The sequence below is a fragment of the Gavialis gangeticus genome, unplaced genomic scaffold, assembly GCF_001723915.1.
Source record: "Gavialis gangeticus isolate Ggan-Ray unplaced genomic scaffold, GavGan_comp1, whole genome shotgun sequence".
NCBI lineage: Eukaryota > Metazoa > Chordata > Crocodylia > Gavialidae > Gavialis > Gavialis gangeticus.
Window position 1 is genome coordinate 8,523,767 of NW_017729018.1, and position 11,878 is coordinate 8,535,644.

At 45.9% G+C, this 11,878-nt stretch overlaps 1 protein-coding gene across 3 annotated transcripts in view; it reads left to right on the forward strand.

The window, feature by feature from the left end:
- The first annotated feature begins 11,785 nt into the window (after positions 1-11,785).
- The window catches only part of PIAS4 (protein inhibitor of activated STAT 4), a 55,727-nt gene continuing 55,634 nt past the window's right edge, over positions 11,786-11,878 (forward strand). For all 3 annotated transcript variants that reach the window (XM_019513383.1, XM_019513384.1, XM_019513385.1), the window contains exon 1: positions 11,786-11,868. In XM_019513383.1, coding sequence (XP_019368928.1) covers positions 11,842-11,868 — 27 coding nt within the window. In that variant the 5' untranslated portion in view covers positions 11,786-11,841. The remainder of the gene's footprint in view (positions 11,869-11,878) is intronic.

The following is an 11,878-nucleotide window of genomic DNA, read 5'->3' on the forward strand; positions in this document are numbered from 1 at the left end:
ATGTGATCTCTTGTGAGACCAGCTAAGTAGCTGGAAAAAAATGTTCTTTGCAAGCTTTTGGGCACAAACGCCCTTCTCCAGGCAGAGGGAGAGTTGCATAGTTAAAGGAGTGATAAGGAGACTCCCCAGTAGCTGCCTTAGGGGAGGGCAAACCAGCCCCACACTGTAGGGGGGCCCCAAAATTTTGCAACCAACTTTTTTTGGGGGGGGGGGGGTGAAGTTTTTGCAAAGAAGTGGCTCCATTTGCATTTTAACACTTGACTATTTATTTATCTAATTCTCCCAAATAATATTAAAAAAATCCATGATACAACTGTGGTGGGTTAATATTTACCTGAGTACCTCTAAGGGGCCCTAAATTACTCTTACCCAGGCCCTCAACAACCTGAAGGCCACCACTGCTCTCCCTATGCCCAAAGAAGGGCACCTGTACCCAAAAGCTTTCATAGAACAATTTTCCCAACTATTCTGTTAATGTAATAAAAGATACCACATTTACCCAAACAACCTTATCTGCCTACAGCCTTAGACAAACAGGTCTACAACCAATGCCCCTGAGTCCTGAATCTTGGCCTTCACAGGACAACCCTCAACTGGGAGGGGACAAGTGATGATCACTCCTTTAACACACGATAAAAATTAATTCCTTCTTTGCAAAGTGGTGTTTATCTCCCTAGGATGCGCTTAGCCAGGATGGTGGGATTTGACTTTAGGATTTTGCTGCCCTACAGGTGAATCACTTTTAAAGCCACCTGTAGGTGTAATGAGTTGTAAGTAAGGTCAGCTGCTTCCCTTGCTATGGGCAGTGTAGCACTGATTTTGCTAGGAAAAACTGGGCCTTAAGGAATGTTTTCTCAGTGTCTAAAAACAAGCTAAGATTAAGCTGTGTACTTAGGTTGTTTCTGACAGTAGCTAAATAAAATGTATATGATCAATAAAATAACTACAAAGAATAAAAAAGTGGATATATTTGCTTTTAAAGCTACAGGTAATCCCCCCCCCCCTCCCCTTTTCCTAGGATTCTTCTCTCTTTTTTTCTCTATTTCTAAATTGTTCTCTTTGAGTCTGGATACAGGTTATTTTACTGGGTTACGACACTAAGTACAAGGAAAGTCATGAGCTCTGAATAAATTTTCAGACTGCACTGTAATCTCAGGTGAGTCATCCCAGTTCTGGACTCTCGACTGTATAAACTAGTTCTCCCTTTGACCTTGATCCTGCCATTGAGCTCTGTATGGATGGCCTCTGGCACCCATGAACAGCCCCAGTAGAGCTACTGAGTTCTATACGAGCACTGGGTTACACTTGCACTTTGCTTATTGCAGAATCAGGGCTTGGGCCTTTCAGCCACTCTAATTTTACTGTTAGAAGCTCAATGCAAGCAGTGTGTTAACAAGAAAAAAAAAGGAAGCACGTACCATTTTAGAAGCACTAAACCATAAACCATAGCATTAATGTGGTTTGCTGGAAAACGGGTCATGGTTCTAAAACTCCTCTTGCCAGCAAGCGTATGGGAGCCCTTGCTGTGAAGCCAATATGAACAGCAACAGGCACCAAGGTCACAAAACCAAGCCCTGGCTTAGTCTGTTCCTTCTCTGTAAATCAAAGGACCCCCCTCTAATAGATATGTTTAAAGATGCCAACAAAACAGTGAAATGTCTATAACTACAGGTTGCTTCAACTTTGCAGGTTAAACATGATACTCCCTGGTGCTGTAGCACCACCTCCAGCTGCTGCCAGATGTTCACTGTTAAACAGAAGCTGGGATAATTCACTGATCTATTATTTTTTTCCACATATTTGGCAGAGGGAGGAAGCGGAAAGAGCCTCTAGATTTTTTTCCTCCCAAGTTCATGTCTTTGCGGGTGCATTGTTGTCTCGGTGACGTCTACATTTCTAACCAATAATAAACTACCCGGGGGCAGGGGGAGGAGGAGGAGGAAGTGCCTTGGCTGGGGTGGATAATGACAAGGGGAAGGGAAAGGGAGTTGCAAAGGTCTGCAGGGAGGCCTGGCTGCGCATGAGCTAGCAGGGGTGGAGAGGGCAGCAGCTACACCTGTAGGAAGGGAGGTTTTGCTGCAAGTCCAGAGCTCCCAGAAGTGCAGCTTTCGGCTGGCTGATGCCTTCACTTGCCTGCCAGGAGCGGGGAGAGCAGAGTGGCTCTGCTGTGCTGCATAAATCATGCTCTAAGGAGAATTATTTTTAGAGCCTGCACTAAAGCCGGGTTCCTGGCTCTGTTGCTCAGTCAAGCTCATCCGTTCTCCTGGCTTCATCTTCCCTCAGCTCATGCCCACAAGCAGAGCAATTGGGAAGATAATAAAATGTCTCCTTGAAATGCCTGCTGCTAAAAACCTCCTCAACCACAGACAGGAATTGCCTTGAAATGACCCCGAAGGGCCGTAGCTGTCTAGCTGGATAGGGCTGGGAACGTGGAAGAGAAGCAGTGATCAAATTAAGCAAAGCATCCAGTAATCTCCCTCGCCTTGGCTTTCCCTAGCTCTCTGGGTGGGGTGTTCAGGCTTTGTTTCCAGGTGCTGACTAGTCCAATCTCTACTGCTGTGAATCAGAGGCTTGTGGAGATAACTGAATTGCATTGCACTCAAGCTAGTCCTGCTTTTGGGTCCTTTCAGTAGAGCAAAACCTAGCAGGATCTATCTGCATGCTGCAGCCTGCTACTGACCCCTGAATGAGGAAACCTATCCAGAAGAACCATTATGCAGTTAGCTATGGGGCAATGATATCTCCAGGGCCTTTGGACACCCCAGAAGCATAGGCTAGGAGCACAGTAACAGAAAGGACAGGGAGGAGGTGGTTAGCTGAGTGGAAGAACTGAGAGGAGAGGAGCAAAGCATGACTCAAAGTCCTCTGGAGTCTGGACCATCAAGATCCCAAGGACAGTAGGAGGGGGCTTCTGTGAAGTCAGGGACAATACGCTGTCATTTATAATGTGTCTGTATTGGGCTGCTTCTGCTTGACATGCCTATGAAGTTGTGCCAGCCAGCAGGAGCAAAGTGTGCCCCAGGAAGCTAGCTCAGAAGGGATTTCAGTTGCTGACAAAATATCTAATTTTGTCTGTGTGCCTTCTGCTAGCTGTTGCGTGGTGGCGGAAGTCTTCTTTCAGCAGGGAGGCAGGGTTCTGCCTCCATGAGAAGGAAGATGCACCAGAGTTCAGCCAGCAAAACCCCATGGTATAAGTCAGGCCATAGCTGCATGCCCAGGTTGGCTAAAAGGAAACTCAAAGATCACAGGACCAAGGCAGGCCCCTTTGAAGATGCACAGTAACCCAGCATGAAGCCCAGTTGAATCAGGTGAACTCCAAAGGAATTGCTCCTTTCCAGGCAAAGGATTTTCTACTCATTCAGGTCAGAACAGAAGATGTGCCATGCATGCCATTCTGCAATTATTTCCTCAACGCCTTGTTCTCTCTTGAAACACCTTTGGGTAAAAATCAAAGCACGACTCATTAAACACATTGTCTACTGCAGGGGTGGCTAGCCTGTGGCATGCATATCACATGTGGCAAGGACAGCCAATGTGTTTGGCACACAAGCAGTGGCTGATTAAAGGGACACTACCTCATACTTTCGCCTTCATTTGTGGCATGCTTGCCAAGAAGTTTGGCCAGTGTGATGATCAGCCTACCTTTCTTTCCCTCCAAAAGAACCATAAAAATGGCTCTTGATTTATTCAGAGTCAACCTATTTTCAGGCCCCCAACAGTCTTGACTTCATCCCTGCAGTATTTTTGTACATGCAAGAAAAATCTACAAATCAGAAAAGTTTGCAGTGTAAGTTGTAGGTTAGTATTTTTAGGGCATTAACCCACTGGGTCCTTTCCTTGGTCGGTTGACTCTTATGTGGGATTTTTGTAAAGACAATAGGACTTCAAGGTCTTTATCTGTCCTTATCAGCTTTAATTTGGAGGGTGGGGAAGGAGAGCTGTTTTTCCTCAAATAGAACCTGAAAACGGGTGTCAACTTATATATAGTGTCAACTTATAATCAGCACAATATGGTACCTTTTTCATTAATCCTAAATACCGTCTCAAACCAGTGGATTAGATTCCCTTCTCACATGTGCTGACATGAAACAGGAGGGACTTCACTGAAGTCAGTGGAATTACAGCAATGTCAGTTATGAGAGTGGAAATTAGACCTGTTGTTATATGGAGGTTCCCTAAGCCCCAGTGCTGCAGGACAGTCTTATTTGCCGCAGTTTCACAGATGGGGAAAAGTAGGGAGTGATGAAATCATTTGCCCATGTTGTAAGTTAGTGGCAGAATCAAGTGTCCAGCCTCAGCCTCTATTTTTGTTTATTTAGTATGCATAGCCTAATGGGAGAAAGACTGCTTTTTCTACCCTCTAATCCAGTGATTCTCAACCAGAGTGCCATGGGGTGCCATGAGATCCTTTCAAGGGTGCCATGGGGTGCTACACAGTATTAGCACTGTTCATTTTATAAACATGATTCACAAGATAAACCCAGAGATTTCAAATTGAAATCCAATTTTGTGGCCTTTTGAGTTCTTTGCAACAGAAAAAAAAACCTGCTCTGCTATTTTTCTGTAGTTAAAAAAACAGTGAAAACTAAGAGCTGGCATTTTCTGAGGGTGCCTCAAGTCTATCCAGGGGTACCCCAAGTCTAAAAAGGTTGAGAACTACTACTCTAACCTCAACACATACAACATAGAAAGTTTGCAAGCAACAAAGTCACTTTGCTCTACAACCACGGTGCCCTCAGCAAAATCTACCACTGAATTCATGACACCTCCACCCCCAGCTCACTTTAAAGTCATATCAAATACAGCTGTTTGCCGTTTCTATGGGTGTGAAAGGGGCAATGTTGCTCCCACTGTGGCTCCAAGGGAGTTACACCAAGGATTGCTTGGGCTCAGAGTGCCTGTCTGGGGGTGTGCATTCTCCCTGTGGCAGTTATCAGCTGGTAGAGTTGCTAAGGTAACTGTTTGAATTTTTAGCATAAAGGCTGGGTTTTGCCAGCGTTTAAATTAAGGATGATTGGCCTGGTTAACACATTAGCCTGTCAGGGGAGTTGTCTTATTGTATTTTGTTTGATTAATATGTGTTGCTATTGCCAACAGGAGGAAGGCTCCTGGAAATCTGTCTTTCCCAGCAGCAGTGGGATGGGGGGGCTATTCTTTCAGTCACTGGTGTAAAACCTTTGCAAGAGGAGAACTGGGCCCCTAGTAGTCAGATCTGCAACTCTGCTGTAAATAAAACTTCCAGGGACTTCAATGGAAGTGTGGTCCGTGCAGGGTCTGGAGCACCAGGTGTTCCTAGCAGGGGCACTGTGCTGCAGTGGAAGCAACACGCTGAGCCAGGCTGCCTGAAGCTTGCGCAGAAGATGCACATTCTCAGCATGCCACAAACCCCAGCCCTAGGGCTTCTCTTGCAGCAGAAAGGGGGATCAGATGAGTAACTCTCCTCATACAGACTCTGCAGCCCTCCTCCTCTCGCCCTGTGATCAAACGCCTGCATTCCACCTGCATAACAGAGAGCACAAGCCAGTTTAAGTCTCTCTCTTTTTCCTCCTCCTCCAGCTAGATCACAGCTGCACAAACTGACTCCCCCACAGTGAGTTTGTGAACTTGCAAAGGGCACAACATGGTCTGAAGTCTCTTTCAAACATTTGTTCACTTACTACCGTTGACCCTCTCGGCTTATCTGGGGGAGGCCTACCTGCCAGAGTGCTGAGCTCCTTGCAGTTTGCAGAAGAGACCCACTACCATTCACATGCCCAGGGGACCAACAAGATTTCCAAGAGCAGGTCAAAGATGCCAAGCACTTTGGAAAATCTGCCCTTGGAGCATATGAGCAACACAGAGCCATGGAGAGATGCCCAAGCCAGCTCAAGAACCAGAAGCAGGACAGCTTCATTAGCATCAAGCTCACCACAGACTAATGTACTCTGCTGAGATGTGAATTATTCTGCATGTAATGCTGTGCTAATGCGGCTATTTCCAGTACCCAAACTGTTAACTAATAGGGAAAGTTAGGCAAGCATGAGGCTGGGATGATTTAAACAGGGATGATCCTGCCTTGAGAAGCAGGTTGGACTAGGTGACCTCCTGCAGTTCCTTCCAGCCCTATTCTTCAATGATAACTACAGACATCTACAGACAAAGTACTGGGCCAGGCCTTGGGAGACCCAGAGTTGATTCCCCACTTTGCCATTGGCCTACTTGCCACAGATAAGCCAGTAGACTGCCCCATGTCCCAGTTTCCTCTTCTGTAAAACAGGGATAATGAAACACAGTGCAGCCCTATCAGATTCCAGCAAATCTGTGACTTCTTCTAAATACCTTGTCACAAGAACACAAAAAAGGAAAGGTGGAAGTAGCCAGAGGGCTGTTATCTCACTGCACTGGATCTCAGCTAGAAGCATGGAAATGTCCTTCACCCAGTTTGCATCAAAGGCCACATCACTCCTTTGTGTGCCACTGGCTCCAGAACATGGAGTGGCTCATATTAACCCAATGGACCACTTACACTGAGAACAGCCCTCTGATCAATTATTCCTCAGTAACTCCAGGTACAGAGACTTTCAGTGTTTAACACTGAAAAATGCAAGGTTCTCCACCTTGGGAGGAAAAACCTGCAGCATCCTTATAGGCTCGGCAGTGCTACTTGAAGAAAGAGACTTGGGGGGTCATCATTGACCACAAGATGAACATGAGCCTTCAGTGCGATGCTGCGGCTACTAAAGCGACCAAAACGCTGGCTTGCATCCATAGATGCTTCTCAAGCAAATCCCAGGATGTCATTCTCCCCTTGTACTCGGCCTTGGTGAGGCTGCAGCTGGAGTACTGCATCCAGTTTTGGGCTCCACAATTCAAAAAGGATGTGGAGAAGCTTGAGAGAGTCCAGAGAAGAGCCACGCACTTGATCCGAGGTCAGGAAAACAGACCATACAATGACAGGCTGAGAGCCATGGGGCTCTTTAGCCTGGAAAAGCGCAGGCTCAAGGGTGATCTGTTGGCTACCTATAAGTTTATCAGGGGTGACCACCAGTATCTGGGGGAACGTTTGTTCACAAGAACGCCCCAAGGGATGACGAAGTCAAATGGTTATAAACTACTGCAAGACCGTTTCAGGCTAGACATAAGGAAGAATTTCTTTACTGTCCAAGCCCCCAAGGTCTGGAATAGCCTGCCATCGGAAGTGGTTCAAGCACCTACATTGACCACCTTCAAGAGAAATTTGGATGCTTATCTTGCTGGGAACCTTTGACCCCAGCTGACTTCCTGCCCCTCAGGCAGGGGGCTGGACTCGATGATCTTCCGAGGCCCCTTCCAGCCTGAATGTTGATGAAATCTGTTCCAGAAGACTACCCGAGCTTGCATGTAGGAGACAGCGAGTAACTAAATAAAAGGTTACATTTTACAAGGGTGATTAATCCTCATCATTTCAAAACATTGACTGATTGACAGGTGCAGTCAGGAGGGAATCCCTCTATTTTAGAGCTGTGCAATTGGCTGGATGCATTTTGCAATGTAAAGAGCCAGAAGATTCACAGACTAATGGTACTGTAGTAAAAATGTGGATTTTGTTCGTTCTTGGAAAAGTGTATTTTTTCACTCTTCCATAACTCATACATATAAATGGGAGAGTGAAACAACATGGTTTTCCAAGAGTGTACAATATACTTTCCATATGCAATTGTATACAATAGTACTTTCCATATATTGTACAGCCTCTTGCTTCTTTACTTTTCGTTCCATCTAGGAAGAGCACGCACCAACTGCTGAACTTCCTCAGCCTGACAAAGGGTTTTTGAACCCGAAAGCTTGCTTAAAAATTGTTTTCCAACTATTTAAGCTGGTCTAGTAAAAGATATCAGATTCACCCAAAGAACCTTGTCTGCTGATATACTTTCCAAAAGTAAACACAATCTCCATTTTCTTTCAACAAAGAACAACAGCAAAAATGGCTAATTCTGGAAACAACTGTGGCCATGGTCAAAGAGAAATATTTTTCAAAAGTGCCTAGGTCACGTTTTCCAAAATAACCAAGTCTCTTGAAGCCAGCCTAGTCAATACATTTAGACACCTAGACTTGTAGATGGGCACTAAATGGCACTTTAAAAATACACTTGCTCCCCAGATCCTCCTAGGTATTATTTATTATTCTATTTTATTATTCTATTTGGCGAACAAGGTTCTTTAGGTGAATCTGATATCCTTTATTAGACCAACTATTTAATAGTTGGAAACTATTTAAGTTGGTCTAATAAAAGATATCAGAATCATGCAAAGAACCTGGTCTGCCTATGTTCGTAGACCAACATGGCTACAACCTACACCCTTATTCTACTTAAGCACTTACCACTCCTTGATTTCAGCGGATCTTAGGGGTCCAAACAGTCGGAAGATCTGGGTTGAGTCATCTGACTTCCATTGACACTAATGTGTTTTTTGGGTGGTGGTTTTTTTAATTTCCACTTGGCATCTATGTGGATCTTTATGTCTTTACAAATCTAGTTCTGAAGGGTAGTAGTGAGACTCCGGCTTCAAATTTTTAAGGCAAGGGGGCACATAACCGGAGAAAATTATTCTCTTAAATGCACAGGTGACTTGAAAAACAGATCACAGGATTCCCCATCTGCCCCAAGCCTTCTGTGCTGGGATCCTACAGCAATACAAGCTCATTGTCCCACCCCAAGTACCTGTGAAGAATGGAGATAACACCTTTTCCCAAGGCAGTTGGGGCTAATTGAATTAATTGCCATTAAGGCTGCATGCCTTAAGGACTGAGCCTGCTGCCTGTTTTTATGCAGAGTTAAAGCCTGGGCCAATCAGCTCCAAGATAAACTGGTCTCCATTTTTAGCCTAAGGTTCCTAAGTCACTTCAACACTTACAACATTGTTTCCAGTGATCTTTTGAAAGGCACAAATAGTCCTTAGCTGCACAACTCCTGTTGATTTTCATAGTGGTTTTGCTACTTTGTCCCTCAGAAAAATCCCCTCCCCAAGCAGTCCTCAAGTCCAAAAATTACGAAAAGGGATTTGAGGCCCTATTCCTTTGCAGAAGTTTCTAAGCCCACTGATGTGCCTACTGTAAACTACGTCTGTTATCTCATCACAGAATTGGGGCCCATGTTGGTTACTTGAGTTTTGAAAGATTATAGTAGAAACTACCCAGTACTTCCGAAAATCTGTGAGATCTAAGGAAGAACGTCTTGCATCCAAAAGTTTGTCTAACTTTATCCCAACTACGTAGTTTGACCAATGGAAGATATCACCCAAAGAAAACCTTGCCTCTTGCATAATTTCTGGACTATCAGGGTTACAAAAATCACTCTTACCCTACTTTGAAAATCAGTTTATTTATTGAGGTGCCAAATATGGATGTAGGAATCAAACTTTGTGAAAATCTTGACCAACAAATACTAGATATCACCTTTGCCTAGGTTACTGGGTTGCCAGCTCTTACTGTTTTATCCTAGGATCACAAAATATTGATCATGCCTTTTAATTCCTGCCCCTGGAAACAAAGGATTACTTGAGAATCTCATCTTTCATTTTTAAAAAGAAGTTTCTAGTTCTAGTGTTATAAAAGACTAAAAATATTAACTGATTGTACCTTAACATGTAGAAATCAAAATGAGAAGGAAAAAAAAGAGCCCCAAATAGTTTTACAACATTTTTAGCTACTCTTATGGTATTTTGGGTCTTGAATGATGATTTTTGCTTGCATAGGATTGGCAAGGCTGTGTTGGAATACAAACCTTTTGAAGCAAATATATACATTTGAAGTCTGCCTTCAAATTATGCTCAAGAGAAAGTTTCCTAAAGGGAAAAGAAATAAAAGACTTGTGCAATTTTATACTTCTCTTTGGGTTTTTGGAGGGTTCTGTTTGCTTATTTTGTTAATATATTTAAATCAAGGCCAACCAACTTTGAAGACAGATAGATAAAATATCTATCTATCTATTTCCTGCACCCCCCATATTTTATCTAATAGGGGTTTTGCTGCCATGGCAGAGCTGTGAGTGTGAAGTGTTATGCAAAAACTTGTATCTCTGCCTGTAGTTGTTACTGTTATATACAGTGACATAACCACACCACCAAAGCACTTCAGCCCCTTGAAGCTAATGCCGACAGCCCCGTGAAGTTCGGCGGTTTTTTAAACTCATGTTTATTCAGACGATCACAAGATGTTTGAGGGTCACACTCATGATTTTTGAAACTCTGGGGTCACCGGTGCTAATGCCTTCACCACCAGGACAGCAAGTCCCAGAAAGTCAGGACAATGCCAGCTAGCAGAGCTTGAGAGGGCATATCTGAGGATCTAAATTTAGCATCTTCCTGACTGCAACTCCAGCTGAGTCACAGGACCTCCTTTGCTTTGTGTCTGTTTCCATCTTGCAATATGGGTAAGGCTCATTAACATCCCTGGTGCCAAAGCTCAGGGTGTGTCAGCTGGAGCAGAGGCAGGTCCATGGACCCTTTCTTCTTTCCAGGCTCTGCCCCAGGGGGCTGGGTCAGACCTTCCTGAGCCATGGGTGTATGTGGGAGGACTTCAAAGTACAAATCCCCACTGGAAGGGAGGAGATAGCAGCAGCTGCGTATTACCCTTCCTCCCCTCATCAGCCCTTACAGAGCCGGTTCCACTTACCAGGGATAGGCGGAGACTGGAAGGTTTTCCTTGGACAACCATGGTGGGCAACGGTGGGATCTTCTCCTCCTCCTCCCAGCTACTATGGAAAATCTTCAAGGGAAAGATACAGGCTCAGATTAGCCTGGGCCTCATTGCAGGGCCAGGATACGAAGCTCCTATGGAGCTGATCTGCCATGCAGTCAGTCACGGGCACAGCCAGGACGCACAAGGCTGGGGTGAGGACAGCTCTGGCCTCCCTGGGAATCTGCCAAGTTTATGGGATGCTCCCACAAGGCACTTCGGTTCAGGACTCATGGTAGAGGAGATACCTCTTATTAGACCAGCTAGATTTTTGCAAAAGTTTCTCGAATTGCAAGCTTTCGGGCACACACACCCTTCATCGGGCATCAGAGAAAAGATTGGAAAAGCTCTGGGTAGAAATGAAAGTTTCATTTCCTGGGTAGAAATGGAAGATCATAATCCCACAAGACACTTCAGAGGGTCAAAGCCCAGGCCCCAGGTGGTAAGTAGGGTGGTGTGGGTGGGTCTGGGTGGGTTGGTAGGTGTGGGTATGGGGGGTGGGCATGTGCGTAGGGGTGTGGGTGGATGGGGGGATGCAGGTATGGGTGCATGTGGGTGTGGATGGGTGTAGCTGTGTACTCCCATTAATTACAGAAATCCAGCCCATCGTAGCTAATGATCCCAACTCCCTTTCTCCCGCAAGTCGGATCATCTCTGGAGCCCAACAGGCAGCTCGCACATGTCAAGCGAGCAGGATTTGGCCTTGTTCCCTCAAATGACAAGCTGCACTGATGAACCCACAGGGTTGGGAGCAATTCAAAAGGTAAATCCCTTTGCATTCACCCTGAACCTGAGGACTTATATCATACCCCGAATACGGTAAAGAAGTCACAGCACTTTACTGCGGAGGATGCTCCTTCCACCCCTGGCTGCACGTGGACTGGGTGTAAGACCCACTCCCTCCCTGTCCCCACACCGCGCTCGGCCCCTTTAAGAGCCCGCGGCTGTCAGAGGCGGAGGGGGCGGGGTTCTGGCTGCAGGTGGCGCCGGCGGGTGGCTGCACTGCGCCTGCGCCCGCGGCTGGGGTGGGAGGGAGGCTGCGAGGGCGCGCTCTGATTGGCCGCGCCTGCCCCCCTCGCCCCGCCCCGCCCCGCCGCTCACGTGACCCGGCGGCGGCTCCCGGCGCGGTGGACGCTGGAAACAAGATGGCGGCGGAGCTGGTAGAGGCGAAAGTGAGTGAGC